Source organism: Lampetra planeri, chromosome 57 (assembly GCF_965212315.1).
Source record: "Lampetra planeri chromosome 57, kcLamPlan1.2.h2, whole genome shotgun sequence".
Taxonomy (NCBI): Eukaryota; Metazoa; Chordata; class Hyperoartia; order Petromyzontiformes; family Petromyzontidae; genus Lampetra; species Lampetra planeri.
The window spans coordinates 6,084,513-6,107,194 of NC_136163.1; the positions used below are offsets into that span (position 1 = coordinate 6,084,513).

Sequence of the window (22,682 nt, forward strand, 5' to 3'; positions counted from 1 at the left end):
GACGGAGGGAGCGGGGTGATTCATTGCGGCCACGCGCTCGCACGCCCCTTAATTGTGCTTCGTTATCCAGTCGTAATAAACGAGGATTTGCTGGTGTTCACGACATTTTATAAACTTCTTTTTTGTACGGTTGGCTCTTTGTCATTTGCGGGCTGCGGATTTACCACGCCTGCGATGAGAATGAATAGTAGCTTTTAGTGCACGCTTCACATATTTTACTATTTATATAAATCTCCACGCCGTCGCTAATTAATTTAACCAGCTGCTCCTCACTCGCCGAAGGTCAGTGACTCCGTGCCCACGTGACCGCAAAGGTCGACAATTAAACCGATGACACGTTACTCTATTTTATTTTTACTACCAAACTTGCGTACGTTTTGCGTTGTCTGTGTTTTAGTTTCACCTGCTCTCAGCCCCAAACCCTTGGTGGGCAGTGTTGAGTCTAGGGCAGTGTTGAGGCTATGGTGCAGTGTTGAGTCTATGGGCAGTGTTGAGTCTATGGGAAGTGTTGAGTCTATGGGCAGTGTTGAGTCTATGGTGCAGTGTTGAGTTTATGGGTAGTGTTGAGTCTATGGGCAGTGTTGAGTCTATGGTGCAGTGTTGAGTCTATGGGCAGTGTTGAGTCTATGGGCAGTGTTGAGTCTATGGGGCAGTTTTGAGTCTGTGGGCAGTGTTGAGTCTGGGCAGTGTTGAGTCTATGGGCAGTGTTAAGTCTATGGGCAGTGTTGAGTCTATGGGCAGTGTTGAGTCTATGGTGCAGTGTTGAGTCTATGGGCAGTGTTGAGTCTATGGGAAGTGTTGAGTCTATGGGCAGTGTTGAGTCTATGGTGCAGTGTTGAGTCTATGGGTAGTGTTGAGTCTATGGGCAGTGTTGAGTCTATGGTGCAGTGTTGAGTCTATGGGCAGTGTTGAGTCTATGGGCAGTGTTGAGTCTATGGGGCAGTTTTGAGTCTGTGGGCAGTGTTGAGTCTGGGCAGTGTTGAGTCTATGGGCAGTGTTGAGTATGTGGGTAGTGTTGAGTCTAGGGCAGTGTTGAGTCTATGGGCAGTGTTAAGTCTATGGGCAGTGTTGAGTCGATGGCATTCGGCCCCCCCCCACCCCCCGCAAATCCTGCACCGATAGTTCCATCCCAGCGCAGCCGCTTTGCCAAATCACATCTCGCACGGTCCACACCAGCAGCACGCGACGAATTATTTGGTGATGCTGCTGCTGCTGCTGCGTCGGCAGTGGTGCAACAGCACAGACGACCTCCTCCCCATACACGTTCTCCCCCATCCCGTTGCCTCTACCCCCTCCCCTTCTCGCTCCTCACATGAAAGTACAAAACACCGCGCTCGCAGCAGCGAGCCCAATTTCGCCCACCTCCCCCCACCCCCGCATCACCACGTGAACTCAGAAGCGCAGCGTTGGGTGGTGACTCTCTGTCCTCGGTGTTGTTTTCTGCAGCGCGCACGCTAAACCCGCACCGGCCGTTCAGTGCGAATGCGCCGTCAATTCAATGCCTCTTTATCTCTCCTCATTAGCATGTGAGGCTTTCATCACACTTCAAAGGGCATTTACACTCTCACCTTTCCGGCGTGGTCAATTCGCTTTCATGTCAGCTTTTCGCAAACATTTTATCGGTGTATAATAACGATTTGGTATTTCAACGACGACAACAACAACAAAAACATGTTCCTCTCTCGACATAATTAACGCGTCAATAATTTACACGTGAATAACGCACACGGCAGCGTGTGTTAAATGAAAATCATTAATTATTAATCTTATCTTGTATACGATCAAATTTCGATTTAAAGCTTTCGTGACTGCAGGGATTCATCTTCTTGGTTCTTTCGGTAAAGTCACGTAGAAGGGAAAGTCACGATCATATATTTTACGAAGGGTTTTTAAATTGCTTTCCAATTTTTTTTCTCCGTCCCGTTCGCTGCCCCCTTGTCCGAACCTGGCGCCGATCTTTGCGCCCCTTGAACGCTGTTTGACGGCGAAAGTACGACTCTGGAATCGACGGACGCGTCAAGCACAACACGCACCACGTTTGATGCGCAGGAGGCACGCTGTCATGCTCAGCTATTTTGTTCCTTAAATTCTCCGCAACGACGCTCGTGATTTGTTTTGAGTGATGCGTTCTGGAGTCGTCGCGTCGAACTGCGGCCCATGTTCAACAGGGACGTCGCTTGCCTCTGAACATCAGGCGGTTCAACATCATCGATCCAAGCGAGACTCGCTCTGCTGTCGAGACACTGACTGTCAAAACACTTGTGCAGCCCGCGATTTGCGTTCAACAAATGCTTCTGAAATGATGCACTCCCAGAAGGCCTTGCGGGCCGATCGAATGTGTAACAATTTTTTTTTAAATTAACAATTCATAATAATTATTCCAACGTGCGAGGAGGAACCACAGACGAGCGGGGAAACGCAGAGAGCAGACAATGAGCAGGCGCCAACAATTCCCTTACCTCCACCGCCCTCTGTGTGTCAAGGTTTCTAGCGGACAATTAATGCGGGAGGAAACCGGAGTACCCCGAGGAAACCCACGTGTGTGCGAGAGAGCAACGCTCTATCCCATACAGACGGAGCAGACGAGGGGTCCACGTTTACTGTGCACGTACAGATATGTGAAGGAGGTGCTGATGTCCGCTCATTAATTTAGCTAATTGTGAAATGCATTATAAAAGAGGCTGTCTCTGGCCATTTCGTTTCAAAGACAATGCATACGTTACACTGGGTAACAAAACATATTTTTTTTGTTCCTGGGTAGTAAGTGTTATTCCTAATTGCTTATGCCTCAAAAGTACAGAAATGGCTATTATTATTCCCCGCAAACTTTGCTTTGTGACGAGGACAGCGATATTTTGAAATTTACCTATTTTCAATGAGAAAACGTGGTGTGTATTTGCGTCTTTCGTTCACATAAAGTCCTGGTCACAAAAGCAAAGTTTACGGGGAATAATAGGCATTTTCTATACTTTTTAGGCATAAGCAATTAAAAAATAACACTTAGTACCCAGGAACAAAAATTGTGTTACATAGTGAATTATATTTGCATGTTTTGCCCCATGTATGACGCGTACTTAATGCAGACTTGATGCTTTGCAAAAAGGAACCTTTTTGGTGTTTGAACATCTGAACACCTCCTGTTCTATCGCCAGAAAGGGTAACGAGTGCCCTCGTATATTTCATCATTTTGAAACTTGCAAAAACAACAACAACAAAAGGTCTCGTAAGATAAATTGCATCTGTGCGAATCGTTGTCGTCTGTGTGTGTGTGAGTGTGTGTGAGTGCGTGTGTGTGTGTGTGAGTGAGTGTGTGAGTGAGTGTGAGTGAGTGTGTGAGTGTGTGTGAGTGTGCGTGTGAGTGTGTGTCAGTGTGTGTGTGTGAATGGTCCTGGCGCTCGTGCGCACACTCACAACTCGATGGCTCTGTTCCACATGATGACGTAGCCCGAGAGCTGAAAGCACTCCACGTTCACCACGTGTATGTTGCCCTTCTTGGTGCCGATGTAGAGCCACTTGCTCTGGAATGGCAGGTGGGCGCAGCCGATGCTGCGCGCACACACCAAAGGCAGACGGCAATGATTCACTCCCCCCACCGCCCCCCACGTGTAGCCTTGGCAGACTCCTTGGGGGCAAGTGCTGATAGCGAACAGAACATATGAAGGCCGGCACGGCAAACGACAGGGTTGGGTGGCCAGCACCACGTCCGACCGCCTTTGTCTCCCTAGTGGCGATGTTTACACACCGCACCTAGGGGAGACCCAGGACCGGTTCAGATAATCGTCACTGGTATCTGCCACGAATGGGAATCGAACTCGTGTCGCTGGGTTCATAGCACGGCTCGCTAACCGCTACACTACCGCTCCGCACACACACACAGAAGCTCAGACACACACAGAAGTTCAGACACGCACAGACGCACATTCAAACAGTGGCAAAATCAATACTCCAAGATCCCTGTCTTGTGGAAGTAACGGGAACGTGTCCGTTGGGAGGGACCGGCACCGAGCATCGAGCGAGCCAGCGGTGGCGGTCGCTGTGCATGCCGCCCGTCATCCTCGGGGAGTCCCAGGGCCGGTTCAAATAATCGTCGCCGGTGTTGGCGTGAGCGGGAATCGAACTCGGGTCGCCGGCACACACAAAGACAAAGATCCCCCGGAGAGCCTTGACAGACTTTTGGGGCAAGTGCTGTTAGCGAGCACCTATGAAGGCCGGCACGGTACACGAAGGGGTGGGTGGTCAACACCACGCCCGGCCGCCTTTGTCTCCCCAGTTGCGATGTTTCAACACCGCACCAGGTACTCATTTTAGGTTGAGTCGACCTAAGGGAGGCTCAGGACCGGTTCAGATAATCGTTGGCCGTGAGCGGGAATTGAACTCGGGTCGCCGGGTTCGTAGGGCAGCGCCCCAACCGCTACACCAATGTTCCCCACCACGCACACACAGACACACGCGCACACACAGACACACGCACACACACACATGCGCACACACACGCACACACACACACGCGCACACGCACACACACATGCACACACACACGTACACACACACACGCGCGCACACACGCACACACACGTACACACACACGTACACACACACACGCACACACACACACACGCGCACACACACACACTCTCGTGCCGGGCAACACGCGCGACACCGACGTCCCACACGGCCGCTCCGCACGCGCGACCCGCCCCAAACACCGGCGCCGTGCGACGCCCCGGCCCGCCGCTGCCCGCGACCGCCTTCGGCTCGACGTGCCGAGCGCCGAGCGTGGAGTGCCGTGCGGCCGAGACAGACGGTGCAGCCACCCGGGGGGCCGGAGCGCGCGGGTGGGGGACGACGCCGTGGGCTCGTCGAGGTGTCGGCGAGCCGAGCCGAACTTGCGGCGTAGGTTAGGGGCAGAGCGCGGGTCTCGAGACACCGGGCTCCTGTCACCCACACCTGCCTGGGCGGATGAATGTTTGACAATGCTCGCGTGCAATGCGGAGGGAGGCGTCCTTCGTCGATCGTGTGGACGGGAGAAACGGGGGGTTGGGGGGGTCCCACGGAGTTTCATAGCCGAGCGCTCCGTTCACCCAACCTGAAATGCTGCTCGTTTGGAGCAGACGACCGATTTTGACTTTGGTTGCGGCGGTGTAGCAGTTCGCGTACCAGCGTGACGAACCCGGGGACCCGAGTTCGATTCCCGCACGTGGCCAACACCAGCGACGATTATCTGATCCGGTCCTGGATCTCTTCTAGGTCGACTCAGCCTCAAATGAGTACCTGGTGCGGCTGGGCGCGATGTTGGCAACCCACCACCTCGCGTACCGTTCCGGCCTTCATAGGTGCCACTCGCTAACATGCACTTGCCCCTAACATCCTGTTAAGGCTACCCGGGGGATCTTTGTCTTTGGTTAGAGCGAGATAATTTTTTGCGCACGACTCGTCCGAGCGGCAGGAAAGAAACCGCGGCGCTACCTTTGATTTGCTCGTCGTTCGCGAGGCCGCGCGAGACCCACCTCTCCTTGTGGAACTTGAGCGAGTGCAGCACCGCCGGCTGCTTCTGCCGCAGGTTCCACAGGTGGAGGCTGTCGTCGGAGCATCTGCTGATCAAAGCGCCCTGTTCAAGACACGGTCACAGCATCACACGCCGGAGCCGGCTCAGCGCAAGCCTTGCAAACCGCCCTGCCCCGCACGCCCGCCAACCCACGCGCCTGCCCGCCCAAAGGACAGATCGTCAGTCGCGCTCGGTGTTGCTGGCGCCGTTCTCCTCTCCGTTTTCGGTGATTTGTTTTGTTTGTTTTGTTTGTCCCCACGGAGTTTTTGTCGCGTTTGTTGCCATCGGCCGCGCGGCGTCGTGCGACGTAGGCGGAGGAGCAGCGCGACTCACCCCTCCCCCATCGCGTCCGAGAACAACACCACGGAAGCGGATATCGCAGAGCCACATCTGAGATGCTCTTCGAGGTGACCTCTGGGTCCGCACGGTCGAGGGCAGTGCCTTCTCACCGCGCTCTGCCATGGTGCATGGCGGTCAGACTGATATTTGAATTCCCAGAGGTGGAATTTATCCAAATTAAAGTACGGAAGCAAGGTTTAATGCGAGGAGGTTTTTCTTGGTTTTCTTTGCGCAGATTGTTCATGTAAGCGCGAGGCTGCCGACGAAGGTGCCACGCTTCACAGACGAGCACGGTCTGCCAGTAAGGAATGATGGTGCTACGTGGTGTTACCTGATTGAGTAACTTTCAAGTAAATTTGTTTCTCTCCCAAAATTCGAACGGCGAAAGCCTCCACAAGTTGACCTCATTTTTTTTGACCAACATCACGGGGTCCTCAACATCTACCGTGAACCAGACGGCACCACATCCTCTCCTTCATCCACCCGCGGCGCTAACCCGGGCGGCCGCTGGGCTCGGAACCGCGAGCCTCCGGAAAAAGAGACGCGAAAAAAGGTGCCGCTTGACCACGTGAGCTGAAGAAAAAAAACCCGTGTCAATTGTCCCCAGACTTCCCAGCACCCTCACTGGCATTTGTCCCCGCGATTACTCACACCGACGCATAGTGGCAAATCATCCCTGGCATGCAAGGCACGAAGCTTATTTCATGCAACTCAATACACTTTGCAACAAAGCTGCAAAGCCTCATGGTCTTGGCAGGGATAGCCCCGATGTGACAACAGCTGTCCCCGGTGTCTCGAATGGCCTATGTGTGTAAGACTGTGTGTTTTTGAGTGTGTATGTATTTGTTCGTATGTACGTTTGAATTATTTCGCACCGTACGTAGCCAACCGTGCTGACCGGAGCTGCGAATCGCCGAGACCTCTGGTGGATCTATGCAGTGAGATCCACGCGGTTTTTCACTACTAGCTACCGCCCCAGTCTTCCAGCTCAATCCCTGCCAGAATAGCCCCCCCCCCTCCCAGCCGCCCCCCGAATGCCCCTTGATTGATCTCGCAATTATTTCCCTCTTGCCACCACGCATTGCGGCAGGTGAGAGACAGAGACACTGCCGCGTGGGGGAACCTCATCGGCCGGGCATCAATTTGGCACCGGCGGTGAAAACAGCGCGAAATAAAATTACAGGAGAGGGAACGGTGGGGGGGGGGGGTGAGGAGGGGGGGTGATGCAGGCTGCTTGTGGGGCACGTGGCCGTCATCGCGTACAGACACTAACGTGTCTCCCGGCATTTGTCGCGCTCAGCTGCGCAACCGTTTTTTTAATTATTATTATACAGAAATATGTCGCGCTGATAAAACAACAAAACGATTTTCCGAACTAATTTAAGCAATGGGTCAAAGAACGTCGACGTGATTCCCCGCGCGAGTGCCCTTTGACGTTGAGCTCATCTTCTGCTCTTCAGCCTTGAACCAGTGGTGGACATTCCACATTTCTACGTCGGGGGATGAATCTATCCATAGGACAACCCGTTGTTGACTCGCACACGAAGTGGCACCCAATTTAACGACCCCCAAGGGACGATTGGCTGAGTCACCTCCCCCCTACCTCCTCCACCCAACCAGGATTTGAACCCGTGACCTTGCGATCGCGAGCCGCTCGATCTACCGCTGACTCGACGAATTATAAAAAAAGCCCTTTGTTAAAAATCAATCGTGTGACCAAAAAAAACATTTGACTAGCCAGTGTGGTGTGCAGCGTATAACATTACAAAATCATGGTAAGGTAATGGCGCATCAACTCCGGTCATAAACAAGTAAAGCACTTTTCCTAATGGTTTAATTGAAATACAATATGTAATTGCCTTCATTGAAAAACATTTTTTAAACCAGATAATTAATTTCCCTTTCCAGCCTACAGTATCGAGCTTCTACACAGTGACAGACTCCTATATATAGCATCTCCACATAATGCATCGTCTCAAAGTTATTGATAGAAATACTCGCGCATCTAAGGGCAATGCTTTTTTTTTCCCCAACGGCTCATTAGGAATTACGCTCTCCGTTAGATCACTGTCCATTTCAGCCTCGCACGACTTGCACGAGCTCGAAAGAAGTTCAACATACGTACAGCTGCAGATGACCGTCACCGCCGTTGGCCATGAGCGGGAATCAAACTTGGGTGGTTGGGTTCGTAGCGCGATGCGCTAACCAGCGCACCACTCACAACTATAACGGGAACACATTCACGGATGCATGCCGAAATACTTATTGGCGTGGGACTATTTGGGACAAGGGAGGTGAAGGAACAGGCCGAATGAATGCCCAGGACTCCCCCCCACCCCCTCGCCCACCACTAACCAGCCGTGGGTGAAATATTCCGCTTATCTGCGTCGCTCTGACTTCGTGAGCTGCCTCTGCTGGGATCCCTTCTCCATGGGTGGGGGGTGGGGGGCAACTGGCCGCGCGAACACCCAAAGTACTTAAGGCCATGGGGAAGTGGTTTGCAGAACTTTTGCAGAAACACGTATTTTCTTTCTAAATAAAGCACCATCATTTCTTTTTTTAACTGCATAGTGGCCCCGATGAATGTTGTTTCAGTGTTGACAATGGTCCGCTGGGTCCAGAAAGGTTGGAAGCCTGCCGGTTCAACCCAAGTTCAATGGCTAATGTCAGTGACGAATGAAATCTGCGCCGATCCAGGGACTCCCCGAGGTCCACTGAGCCTTAAATGAGAACTTGGTGCGGATACCAACGTGACGAAAGAATGCTGGCACATAATCGATCGCAAACATCTCGGCATCGGCAAGACGATGTATCTCTGAATAAATAAAGGAAGAACAAAGTAAAAAAACAATTCAAAGGTTGTGTATTTATTGTTGAGATGTCATGAATGTCGGTGTGGAGCGGTGGCACTGCGGTTAGCGGCGCCGTGCCCTGAACCCGGCGACCTGCGTTCGATTCCTGGCCACGGGAGGATCTCTGATCAGGTCCTGGGGCACCCACTTCTCCACCCTGCACTCACCACCGTGGTGGTAAAAGTAGGGCCTCGTAAAACCTCACGAATGACACGCGGCATGGGAAGCCTTCGACCGATAGCTTAATGACAATGAGGCTGTAGGTCCTGATGAGACTACTGCTGATGAAGTGCATTCGTGCTGCCTTTGTCAGGTACACGTACCACGGCCCTTGTGTCCATCCACTGCTGGATGAGGGCGTCTCCACGCCGTGCAGGTCGTGTGGTTTACATGAGCTGCTTGGTGAACGGCGGAGAGCTTGCCATGTCAAAGACATATTCTGAACACTCGGGTTGTTTAGAACACATACGAGCGTTGAATTGTTTGACGCAACAACGTTAGGGCTACGACGATAATTATCCAACGTAAAATTGCATGAAAGTGTACATTTTGTGATAGTTTATGGATTTTCTCCGAGTCATATTTTAGACGACCACTTCCCGAGTGAATTACCCGTCAAAGCTATTAATTTAGACTCGTCATAACACATGCCCTCAATCTATCCGGAAGCACCACATCTAACCACACATTTTGCACCGATCAATGTAAACAACAGCACAGACCTGGCAAGCCTAAAACGATGATGATGATGATGATGCGTAACGAGCACAAGTTGAACTGCACAGGCTGGCGACTGCCGCAGATCCACAAAGACGGATCTACACTCTCGTGGTCATTTTCCACTGGCCTATCCGAGCCGAGCCAGCGTAGCCGCCTTCATGGTCGTGTTGGGCTTTTTTTCTTTCCCACTGGCTATTTACTGAGCACGTAATACACTGTCCTGAAAAAGACATCTGAATATGGCCTCGGGGGGGGGGGGGCAAGCAGGGCCAGGGGCGGGGCTAATGTTTTGCTCCTTGTGTGTGATGTCCGTCGGTACGCCATGAGGGCACAGCATCACCACTTCACCTACAGCCACGCGCCTCCGCTCGTTCGTTGTGACGTCGGTCAGTACACACGGTGTCACCAACGTGGCACCGTGCACTCCACGTCTAATACGGAGTGCTGCGGTGGTGAGATGTTCACTACCTCGCCGTGTATGCTGGAGGTCGTGGGTTCAATCCCGAACCGGACGCCTGCTGCTGTATATTAATTATTTTTTATTAATTTTAATTTCATTTTTTACCTACGTGACTTTACCGAAAGAACTAAGAGTATGAATCCTTGCAGTCACGAAAGCTTCAAATCTAGAATGTATATTTTGAGTTTGCGTGTCTCTCTCTCCTTGGCCGCGTGGATTTTTCTCCGGGTTCTCCGGTTTTTCCCTCCACATTTCGAATCGACGTACATTGTGAGTATTTGGCTGCTATAAATTCCACGTGATAAGCCACTTCATTGGGCTATCATTAGTGGCCAGGTCGCTTCTGAAAAAGAGCTATATAGCTCAGTGAGCCTTACCTGGTTAGATTTTTTTTTCTATATTCTAATATTCTACGAATGTTCTATGCACGGCTGTGATGCAGAAAAAAATTGTGCTTTAAATATCACCTTGGGCGAATTTTGTCAAGGAATTCGGCACGAGCCATGTCTATTGAGATAAAGATGCAGCCCCTTTGCAATTGCTTGCTTGCTCACTCCACTGCCTTTGCACCTCATTGGCTCACAGGGGACGACATCACATTTATTAAAGAAGGAAACAGCGATGGTTAATCCACAGGTTGTTTGTGGGTGCACATCAACTATGGCGAAAAGTGTCAGCTGTTCCCGCCACCCAGGGCCAGATTCAGATTGTGTAGGCGCCCTGAGCTACAGGTACCGTGAGGCCCCCAGTAATATTTTCAAAAGGAAAACAAAGTTAATGAAAAATACAATTTATTTTGACAAGGCTAACAACAAATACAATTCAGCATTCACAAACGAAATAACTTTTCACTTCATCTCTGGAGGCCCTCCGGCTGGTGGAGGCCCTTGGGCTGCAGCTCCTAAAGCCCCCACGCCTTAATCCGGCGCTGCCGCCACCGTGAACCACGCTTTGGTGGTGCGGCTCGCGTGAGAACAGCGCCGGCACACGCGGCGCTGTCCGTGGCGAAACGCCGACCCCGGCAGGCGAACTCTTGGTCCGCCAGCTGCCGGAGTAGCCGAGTGCCTTCACCGACCCGCGCTGACCGGCGTGGTGAAGTATGGCCAGCGCGTTTTCCCTGCACAGTGCGAGGGGCGGGCGGGGGGATGTCCTCGTCGCACACCGACCGACTTGCCGTGGCAGACGAATGCTGCCCCTGTAAGTGGGTCGGTGACACGCAGTCCGTTCACCGAGCACCCCCACCCCCCCCCCCCCCCCCCCAAGATGATGAACTCGAGGTGTGCACCGCTACACCCCATACTCATCAGCACGATATATTGGAAACAAACAACAAAAATCAGATTTGCGCGTGCAAATAATTCGGTGCGATTGAAAAAGCTAGAGGCAGGCATGAGCCTTTCCCGTTCATCGCCTATCATTTCTGACCGCCGACCCATCGCTCGCATTCATTCCTGAGCCCCCGCGTTGAGCTGCTCGTAACAAAATCGCTCACTGTCCACTTACCGATGCGAGGGAACGTGCTCAGCCAAATGGCGAATATCGACAAAGACGCATCGATGTTCGATGTAAACAATGTCGCCGAAAATGTGATGGCGTTCCACGTGACAAATATACGGCGCGCGCCACGGCAGCTGCGGTATTGTCGGATTGACTTCATCCACAGGGGCTTGCTTCGGAATATTGGACAATTTCATTCTTTTTTAGATTTAACAGGGTACGACGTCGCATGTCTGATGACTCGCTGGGCACCGGTGCTCTAGGCGGATGTGTGGGAAGTCGGGAATCGAACTCAGGTCACCAGGTTCAATAGCGAAGTGCACTAACAACCACGAAACCTGTCTGGCTTGTCAGCGGTGATCGTGACGCTCTAACGACTGGCTACTCTCTCCTCCCCTCCCGCCACTTTGCGGAAGCCGCTTGGAGCCACAAACTTCTAGCAGCAGCATCAGCCGTTCTCCACTGTTGGTGATCATCATCATCGTCATTGCCATCATCAAATCCCATCTGCTGCTGATGCTTCCGCGTCATTTCTCTCCATTCTAATAATGCCCCCCTTGCCACATTGCCATCCTCCCCGCCTCCCTCTTCCTCCCCTCTCCTCCACCCACACGTTCCCCTCCTACTCCTGCTCCCCATGCCTCCCCACGCCTCCCAACCCCATCCTCCCTCCAATCCTCCATTTAATCCTCCCTCCCATCCCCCCCCTCCAACTCCTCCACTTCGTCAGTCCATATTTTTTCTCAGTCGCCCTCTGCCCGTTTCTCTCCACTCGCATTGCCCATTGCCGTTGCTGCATTTCCTATTTGGTGGCATTCTTCGGACACGATCAACGCTGCCTTCATCAATTATTATATCGTCAGGTTCTCTATTATTCTACTCCCGAGTGATTGAAATTCCACAACAATGTGGTATATCCATTACGGCACCGCCACGGCGGGACGAAGGCATTAGACAAAGCTCGTTTGAGCAGAGAGATGTGAGCGATCCACTCTTTGCAAAATCCTTGCAGGGCGGAGTGAATGATGGTGAGCATTGATGTCTCTCCTTTTCAACTCTGAAGTGGGGTTGCCACCGCGCTGGGAATTTGGCATCTGTGTGCCGCTGGCAGGAAATTTATTTGTGCCGAGATCAGGCGACGGTATTTGCTCTGAATATCATTGCAGTAAACTGCACTGCATTGATGGACCAAGGCTGACTGAGAAATATTTGTCTGGATTTAGCCCACAGTGGAAAAGGTGTTGCAACCCTACCCATCCACTCACCCACCCACCCACTCACTCACTCTGACACCCATCCAACTCACCAACTCACCCACCGACTCACCCACTCACTCACTCACTTACCCACCCACTCACCCACCCACTCACTCTGACACCCACTCACCCATCCACTCACCAACTCACCCATCCACTCACACACTCACCCACTCACCCACCCACTCACCCACCCACTCACTCGGGTTTGCCACCAGTCCGGAAATCAGAATCTCTGTGTTCCGCTTGTGGGAAATGATTCGTAACCGCCGGAGAGATCCGGTGCCGTTTACTGCGTTGAACTAAATTTCGGTGAGCCGCGTGGCTTTCATGAACCTGGGCCGACTTGAAAAGTGCCCCTGGCTTGGGTCAGATGGTGGGGGGGGGGGGGGCAAAACGTGACAATCCTAACGAGGGGAGCTGGGACCGCCTGTCACAATCCTGACGAGGGGAGCTGGGACCGCCTGTCACAATCCTGACGAGGAGAGCTGGGACCGCCTGTGACAATCCTAACGAGGAGAGCTGGGACCGCCTGTCACAATCCTAATGAAGAGAGCTGGGACCGCCTGTGACAATCCTAACGAGGGGAGCTGGGACCGTCTGTGACAATCCTAACGAGGAGAGCTGGGACCACCTGTGACAATCCTAATGAGGAGAGCTGGGACCGCCTGTGACAATCCTAATGAGGGGAGCTGGGACCGCCTGTGACAATCCTGACGAAGAGAGCTAGGACCGCCTGTGACAATCCTAATGAGGGGAGCTGGGACCGCCTGTGACAATCCTAACGAGGAGAGCTGGGACCGCCTGTGACAATCCTAATGAGGGGAGCTGGGACCGCCTGTGACAATCCTAACGCGGAGAGCTCGGACCGCCTGCCACGGGGCAAAGTGGCTCATCCTGGCAAAGTGGGCACGCTGGCCTCACAAACTAATTATTCTCAACGCCACGGGGGCCAAAGCGGCCGCCTGTCAAATCCGACCCTCTGCGGGCCGGCGCGGCTCGCTAAAAAGCGGCGAAATAGGCTCTGCTGCTCAGGGGCTCTGTGACAAATCGGGCAATAAATAAATGTAAGTGCCCGTTATTAAATGTCTTTTTTTTGCAGTTGTTGCCGCGAACAGCGCTGTCAGACACAGAGATGCAGAGATGCCCTTTTATGATCCACTGTGTTTATCGGATTATTTTTTTCTGCGGGGGGGGGGGGGGTTCGGGACAGGGGGAGGGGGGATGTAACCCCCCCCCCGTCCACCGTGGGCCTCCCTTTATTAACTGCGCAGAGATGTGCGCTCGCAGTCAGGGTTCAAGTTTGCAGCGAAGATTGATAAGTCGGAACAGCGGTGGGCATTGAATCTTCGTTATTCATGCCTCCATTAACGCGTGGGGACATTACCGTATGTCAAACACGTTGAGATTTAGCCAATTTCCAATTTATAATTATTAATGACCCATGCTGCCACGTATTGCACTGTAATGGAGAAAACCTTGAAACAAAGTAAAACAAAATAAAAATTACAAATGTCCCTTTTGTGTGCAACCCACCATTTTGTTTTTTATCCTTTCTGTTCCGTCAATACGTGTATATTTTTCTTTAAGCGGAATTCACCTTCAAGTATTTCGAACGCGTGAGCACATTCCTGACACCACGGTTGTGTCCTCCGCTTCACCTGTGAATGGGCCAGCCCAACTGGTCACGTATGAATGGGTGAGGCCAACCGGTCGACTGTGAATGGGTGAGGCCAACTGGTCGACGGTGAATGGGTGAGGCCAACTGGTTGACTGTGAATGGGTGAGACCAACTGGTCGACTGTGAATGGGTGAGGCCAACTGGTCGACTGTGAATGGGTGAGGCCAACCGGTCGACTGTGAATGGGTGAGGCCAACTGGTCGACTGTGAATGGGTGAGGCCAACCGGTCGACTGTGAATGGGCCAGCCCAACTGGTCACCTGTGAATGGGTGAGCCCAACCGGTCTACTGTGAATGGGGCAGCCCAACTGGCAACGTGTGAATGGGCCAGGCGAGTGACAGTTGGTGCAAGGCAGTGGCGATGTACATTCACGCGCTGTAAGCAACCGCTGGCAGTTGCAATCGTTGCTCGTCACCTGAGAGCTTTGCTCTTTATTCATTCATTCATCAATTCGTTGCGAGTGTTTACCCAAGAAAGAGTATGGCCGCCCTAAAGTCGGTGCACGAACGTGGGGAGCTGTAGCGAAATGGTTGTCGCTCACGGCCAACACCAGCGACGATTATCTGAACCGGTTCTGGGCTTCCCCTAGGTCGACTCGGCCTCATTTGAGTACCTGGTGCATTGTGTAAAAATCGCCACTGGAGAGACAAAGGCAGGCGGGCGGGCGTGGTGCTGGCCACCTAGGCCCTCGTGTGCCATGCCGGCCTTCATAGGTGCTCGCTAATAGCACTTGCCCCAACAGTATGTTAAGGCTATATGGTGGATCTTTGTCTTTGGACACGAATATACTAACATACACTCGCTGCAAAACTGGGGGAGAACAAACAAATTCCACTCGCTCTCGCTCTCTACAGAACACGGGGAGAACATGGAAACTCCACGCAGAAAGGTGCGCCTGGGTCGGGAATCAAACCCAGGGACTTCTTGCTGTTCGGCCACAAGCGTTACCACTTCGCTGTCACCCTGACGAGATTATAAATATATATTTTGCAACACCTCAATATCATTCAGGAATTTACAATTCCCCCCCCGCCTCCCTTACCCCCAAGAGCAATTATCTCGCACGCATTTCTCATAAATATAAAACAGGGGTCGTCTTACCTCGTTCACCATGAACATCAGCTGTGTCACCTCCACGCCGTTCTCGTGTTGGCAGAAGCAGTCCACTCCAGGCCTCCCGAACCTGTGCGGCCGTCGTCAAGGAGGAACTGAAAGAACGATGCCGTCGCGATCGAGACCGGGCGCAGCGTTCAACAACAAGGCACGGGCGGCGACAGGGGGCCGGCGGCGGCGTAGCTGTGGAGTGTGCAGGCGGTGCAACTGCACCGGGGTCCACAGGGGCCCAAGGGGTGGGCTGTGAAGAGGGAGGGGACGTTGGGCATGGGACCCCGTTGCCCGATAAGCACGGTTGGCTACGTACGGTGCGAAAGAGTTTCAACATACGTACATGCACTGCCCAGACGCAACACTGCCCAGACTTAACACTGCCCATAGACTCAACACTGCCCAGACTTAACACTGCCCACAGACTCAACACTCAGCGCAGAGGCCGGATAACTGGAAGAGCGATCCATGCTCCGCTGATCCCAAAAGAACCGAATCCCCGGATAACGGGACCACGAAGAACCGCAATGCTCCTACTGCTGCACGTTGTTCACGTGAAACAATAAATGGACGTCACGACACGCACAATTCAGCACGTGCACGTGGCGCTCTAATCAGTGACTCGTGCACGATGCCTACGAACTTCGGGGGGGGGGTCCAATGATAGATGCAGAGGAACAGGACCCTGCGGGGTGGACTGGTAGGAACGAATAACCAAAGAATATAAACATAATGTATTATTACACTTGTTAAGCCAGGAAAGCCCCACTGAGTCAAAAGGTTTTTGTAGGGTCCTGCCAAGTGTTTGCAGTAGGGGGCGATGTTGATACACGGACGGACGGATGGACGATATAATCTATTGGTGGTCTGGTCCACTTCGTTCCTACCAGTATAAAGCGGGACCATGTGTTGATGCAAGCACAGCCGTCTTTGCCTCTCCAGTGCTGAGGATGCTTGACGCTTCGGTTCAAATCGCCTATCACCCCGGGTATGCAGAAGTATCTCTGACCGAGAATTAAACTTGGATCGAATATGTAACGGGTTTAATTGGGCTCAGTACGATCACCAATGGCTGCACGAATACAGGAGCAGTGCACCTGATTTGCGAGCAATGCGTTTCTGGGTTGTACCTTTACCCTTGAAAGGGACCTTTGTATACTTATTACCCCAAATCCACCAAGACAGCTTATAATACAGATCGTATTTTACGTGGTTGCGCCGAGAGAGGTCTATTTGGGGATCCGTTGGGAGTAGCCGTGAGGTATGGCCATTACAGAGTCGCCCCGAGGCATCGCTTCATCTGTGCTTCATGCTATTTCTCTCTCGGACGTCACGCTGAAAGCAAGAGGCAAGCTGCGAATGGATAATTAACCCGCCCCGCCCCCTAAAAACAAATCTATAAACAAACACCAAAACACCTTCTACGCCAGGGGTGGGGAACGTCCGGCCCGCGGGCCGTGTAAGGCCCCAGCGAAATCATTTGGTGTGGCCCTGCCAAGGCAACCGCAGGGCGGGACTCGAAATTCAATAAATCTCGGAGCAAACCTGGAAAAGCAGTTGCGAGTAGCAACATCATCAATACCGGCTAACATCACACGCCTCGCCAAAGAGAAGCAGTTCCAGCCATCGCATTAGGGGCGAGTTAATTAAATGTTTGACCAAAAATAACAGGCGAATTTTTAAGTTAACATCCAAATGGCCCCACCCCTGTTCTACGCCCTCATCAGATTCCCCCAAGCCAAGCTGCATTGCCGGGCCCTGCGAGTGGCGAGCGGTACGAGAGGTTTTGCTTTAGGGGCCGCGAGCTGCAGCGTCCAAACGCTGCGCCGAGCTTCTTTGGCCTTCCCAGGATGTTGCGCTCTTCCACCTTCATCTACGCTCTCACAAGACCTGCACAGCCCTTGGGGATGCTGTACCTACGCGCAAGGCGTCCGGGCGCTCCGGTTTCTCCCCGCGTGTGAACACTCAGGAGTTGAATCTTCATTTGAATCTTGATTTGAGTACTCAGTAGTTTTTAGTTTTTATTTAACCAGGCAAGGCCCCACTCAGCTACACGGCTCCTGTTCAGAAGCGACCTGGCTATCACAAATGATAGCTCAACAAAGTGGTTATCACGTGGACATTTACAGCAGCTAAATGCTCTAAGCGTGTGATGTTGTTTCTAAATGTGGAGGGAAAAACTGGAGGACCCGAGAAAAATCCACGCGGCCACAGGGAGAGAGAGACACCCAAACTCCAAATGTACAGCAGGCGTCAGTGTCGTGATCACACCCACGAACTCCTGCATACCGGGGCGAGGGAGTTAACATCTCGTCACCGCGGCTCCCAATTGGCCCATAACATCTTAGCAAATAGAGGACTGCAGAGCTTAGGCAATTGTTGGCTAGCGCCGGCTCGTCACCACGTGACTGTTGCTGCCGCCTTGTTATCCGCTCGTCCGTGGTTGCTCCTGGACGCCTCTCACTCCCTCTCTCTCCCGGCGACAGCAGAGCAGTGTCACAAGTTGACGTTATTTTGTGTAATAAAAAAAAATACCGAATAAAATCTATTATCTGAAGCGTGCCAGAGGGTCTGCACGACCCCAAGACGCAAATCAATTTGGGAATAACCGTGCGGAGCTTTTGAAAAAGGAAAAACAAATATACCCATCGTAAGATTGTGCTCATCGCCTCTCCATTACTCGCTGCCCCATTAACGGCGTCTCATCTAAATCCTAACCTCCCCCCCACAGGCACCCAAAAAAGAAACCAGATCACCTCCGAATAAGAATAACTGCATCATCTATTGCAGCCTATAAAGGAGATGAATGATTTCATCAGCGATGAAAAACACAAGCAATGCTTGTCAACCCCCCCACCCCCTCCCCAGGGGTGTGTTGGGCTATATTCTGCGGCATTGTATCATTTTCATGGGTTTTGTGCACGCGCGTGTATATACCCGGCTTATTTATATTTCGAAATTATATATCTATATGTGTGTGTGTGTGCACGACGATAATTATAACAATGCGAACGGCAAAGCTCTTGGGGACTGAACCCCGTGGCAATCGGGTGCCGGGTCGTTCCATCTCGAGCCGCGCACTTCGCTCGCGAGCATCGGCGCGCTCCAATTTAAAGAGACTCCCCCCCCCCGTACCACCACCACCATCATCACCATCATCATCACCATCATCATCACCATCACCGTCGTTGTTCCTCGGCAACGCAATCCCATCGTTCTCCGTGCGCACCCCGCGCGCGTTCAGAACAATGCGTAAATGTCTCATTTATAGTCTTGCACATGAGACACTCTCCCGCGAGACTAATTGCCAAGCTGGTGTGAAGAAATGAGAAGAGGTTTTACCCTTTCTGGCAATAAAACAAGCGGGCGTCAAGACGTTGAAACACCAAATAGATACCTTCTTGCAAAGAATCAAGGCTCCATTAAGCACACGTGCTGGTGGTGAAGATTGAAACAAACATGCTCTGAAATTAAATGCATTGTCTTTGAAACTGATTGGCCTACACCAGAGACAGACTCATGGCCCTAGTCTCACCAGTGGCAGACCGGAGAACGCCAAAAGGTCTGGGATAAAAAGGTCTCATGATGCAAAGCTGCTGTTTTTGTTTTATGGACGCATGTACCGTGCACCGTCTTGAACAGGAATATTTTACTTATATATTTTTTTTAACAATGATTCGAAATTTATATTTAAACAGCGCTCAAACCCAACTGTTACTTTCCAGGCCGGTATTGGTTTTTGTTTCGTTGTTTCCACTGCCCGTTAAACCTTCCCGCTGTGAGAATCAAGAGAGAGAGGGAAAACGAGACGGGACCGTGGTGGTTTCTCCTGGGGATATTGAATAAGGCCACCACCACCCCCTCCCCGCACCCCGGGCTAACGGGCACGAGCTTGAAGATTTAACACCAAAGGAAGAACAATCATGCATGCACACACGCACACAAAGACAAAAATCCCCCCTATAGCCTTAACAGATTGTAGGAGCAAGTGCTGTTAGCGAGCACCTATGAAGGCCGGAACGGTACACGAAGGGGTGGGTGGCCAGCACCACGCCCGACCGCCTTTGTCTCCCTAGTGACGATGTTTACACACCGCACCAGGTACTCATTTGAGGCTGAGTCGACCTAGGGGAGGCCCAGGACCAGTTCAGATAATCGTCACCAGTGTTGGCGGTGAGCGGGAATCGAACCTTGGTCGCGAGTTCGTAGCGCAGCATAGCGCTAACCGCTACACTACCGCTCCCCCGCACACACACACACACGCACAAACACACACGCACACGCACAAACACGCATACACACACGGGTTCTGTAATGTTGAAGGGAAGCAGCGGATCGTCATTCTGTCTGGTGTCTACCTTTTCCACTGCAGACCAAACCCGGACACGTGTCTCAGCCAACACGAGGGTTTGTCACTGACACCGCACACCGCGCGGTGGGTGGGGGGGAACGAAAAACAAGCGCCCCATGGTAGCTAGGAGATGTTAACTACCTCGCCTGGTATACAGGAGGTTGTGAATTAGATCCCGACCCTGACGCCTGTTGTATATTTGGAGTTTGCGTTGTCTCTCTCTCTCTCCCATCATCACGGTGGCTAGGAGATGTTAACTACCTCGCCTGGTATACAGGAGGTCGTGGGTTCGATCGCGACACCTGACGCCTGCGTCACTCTCTTTCTCTCTCCGTAGTCGCGTGGATTTTTTTCCGGGTCCTCCGGTTTTTCCCCTCCACGTTTAGAATCGACGTGCTGTTCGAGCGTCTGGCTGCTGCTGCTAGAAATGTCCACGTGATGATCGGCCACTTCGTTGAGCTACGATTTGTGGCCAGGTCGATTTTCAAAAAGAGGCATACAACTAATTGGGCCTTACCTGGTAAAAACGAAAAAAAAAACATCGTAAGTTAATCATTTCTAATCATGACAACACAGGCAATTACTGTCCAAAAGGGTAATTATCTCTGTTGTTGATTGGCAACATTTTCTGCCGAGTCTGCGATCAGCGCAGTTAGGCAACTCCATCCTCAGCCTAACGGTGCGAAGATTGATTTAATTAGGGTTTTTTTTGCTTTTGCAGTGTCGGTGACCTGGGGTCACTCTCGCAAATGAGACTCCCTCTATCCCGATCTCTTGATTTCTCACCCTGGCTAAGCGTGATCAACGGGGAACAACTCGAATCTCAACGCTGCCTGTAATCCCGCTAAGACCTGGCTCACACGACGCACGCGCTCGCATTTTCAAGCAGTTTTTGTCTTTTTGTGTCGCATCGCATTTCAACGAGAGGCCCACTGCAGAGCGGACGACGCAGGGCGCGGGGACGCAGAAACCCCACGTGACACAAGACCCGAACGAACTCTGCGCTCCTGGGTTTAGAGGAGGCAGCGTGGGGGTGTGATTGGGCTCACGGGCGCCTGTGAGCAGGCTACGTTGTAGCTTTCCATGGGGAGGGGAAGATAAGGGAGGGAGAACGTGCATGAGGGGTTCAAGGGAACGAGAAGGAGGGAGGGAGGAGAGGAGAAGGAAGGAGGAGGGGTGGGGTAAAGGAGTGTTCTTACCACAGTGCACCAGCGGCCCCGTAACCTGTGAACCGCTGGTGGTGTCCGCGTGGCCATGGGGGAAGCGCTCCGTGGAACCGTTGCAGACACTGCGATTTGGAAGTAGTTTTCACTCAAAGTGTAGAAGCTCCTCACAGCCATACTTGCCGTTGGGTCAGACCGCTCGGGCAGTTTCACACGGCAGGATTCTCCCGAGCTCGCCGCCCCGACGAAGCTCAAAGCAGTCGGAGGGGAAACATCGTCGCGCGACGATTCAGTTCAGTCGCGAAAAGTCTTAAAGCCCCCGGTGAGGAGGGGCTTCATCGATCACAATGTGATCATCACATCGGAACGGGACGATCCGTGATGTGTTAGTAAACGTGACCGGCTTGTCGGGTGGCGGGAGGGTTAAATGCCAAAAAAATTGGCACAATAACGACCGCCACGCGGACTAGCCCGTCCAGAGGCATGGCTCGTCCTGAGTAGTTTTAACGACAAACAATTTAAAAACAGGATAGTTTCAGTCGTGAAAAACATGTTGCTGGTGCATAGTGGTCCGCGATACAATGTTAGGGGTTCACAATGGGACTGCGGGTCTGGAAATGTTGGGAACCACTGTCTTAGACCATATTGACTATAAATTGTCACGATGCGTGGCTTTTATAGCCGCGTGCATTTGTCTGCCTGCCTAAGGGCAGTGTTTCTGGCCCATTTTATTTAATAACCTATAAAAAAAAAAGGCATTTTATTCTGTGTAAACAAGTGTAGTTACACGGGCTCTATCACACGGTGGTCCTTGATGGGGAAAAAAAAGATAATATACAAAACTAAGCCAAACCAAGTGCAATGATGGGACGGCTTCGTGTGGGCTGAACCTATGAGAAAGTAAAATAGCCAGGAGGAGATCCAGGCAAGGAGGCAAAACACGCGCGCGTCAGCCGTCGGAATAACCGACGATGAACACGGGGGGCGAGCGGTCGAAGAAACGCTGAGCCGAGCACCAATGAGCATGCACGGGGGGGGGGGGGCAATGACGGAGCAACGGAGCGGAGCGAGAGTCCATCCAGGGCAGGTACTGAAGGAGAGCGGAGGGGAAGGGCTGTTTCAGAAAAAAAAAATGATCGGGGGGAAAAAAAGCAGGAAACAACGTTGTGTGCCTTAATTAAATGTAGATTTAAACTCGTTTCTTGAGAACTGCTTTAAGTGTTTAGTTTGTTGGACTCCCCCCCCACCCGCACCTCGGATTATCACGGCCGGCTACGTACGGTGCGAAAAAAGTTCAGCATAATACATAATAGAGGTTTTATTGGGGGTAAGATCGCGTAAATATGAATGTGTCGTTAAACCCGCCACCACCCGACACAGCCAATGAGTAAGGCTTGTCACGTAAACAAAACATGACAATTAGTTACTAGTAAACCCACAACATTAACAATTCTGGCTGTCACCTGATAAAGTTGGTTGTAATTAATGGCGAAACGTCGTACTCCAATTTTAAATGTTGTGGGTTTACTCTCCAACGCACCGGTGGTGTTTAACCAGTAACGAATTGGCACGTTTTGTATAATTGGCTGTGTCGGGTGGTAGCGGCTTTAACGACACATTTATATTTCCGCAAACTAACCAAGCAAAACAACTCAATCACGGTTACTATCGGTCGCGAGAGCCCACCCGTTCAATACATACGTACTATTTGAA

General features: G+C 52.0%; 1 protein-coding gene across 1 annotated transcript in view; it reads right to left on the reverse strand.

Annotated features, from left to right (window-relative positions):
- The window catches only part of LOC144735787 (syntaxin-binding protein 5-like), a 195,665-nt gene that overhangs the window by 104,546 nt on the left and 68,437 nt on the right, over window positions 1-22,682 (reverse strand). The window contains exons 3-5 of the mRNA XM_078618309.1: window positions 15,453-15,534; window positions 5,508-5,608; window positions 3,412-3,546 (exon numbers count right to left, since the gene is read on the reverse strand). Coding sequence (XP_078474435.1) covers window positions 3,412-3,546; window positions 5,508-5,608; window positions 15,453-15,534 — 318 coding nt within the window. The remainder of the gene's footprint in view (window positions 1-3,411; window positions 3,547-5,507; window positions 5,609-15,452; window positions 15,535-22,682) is intronic.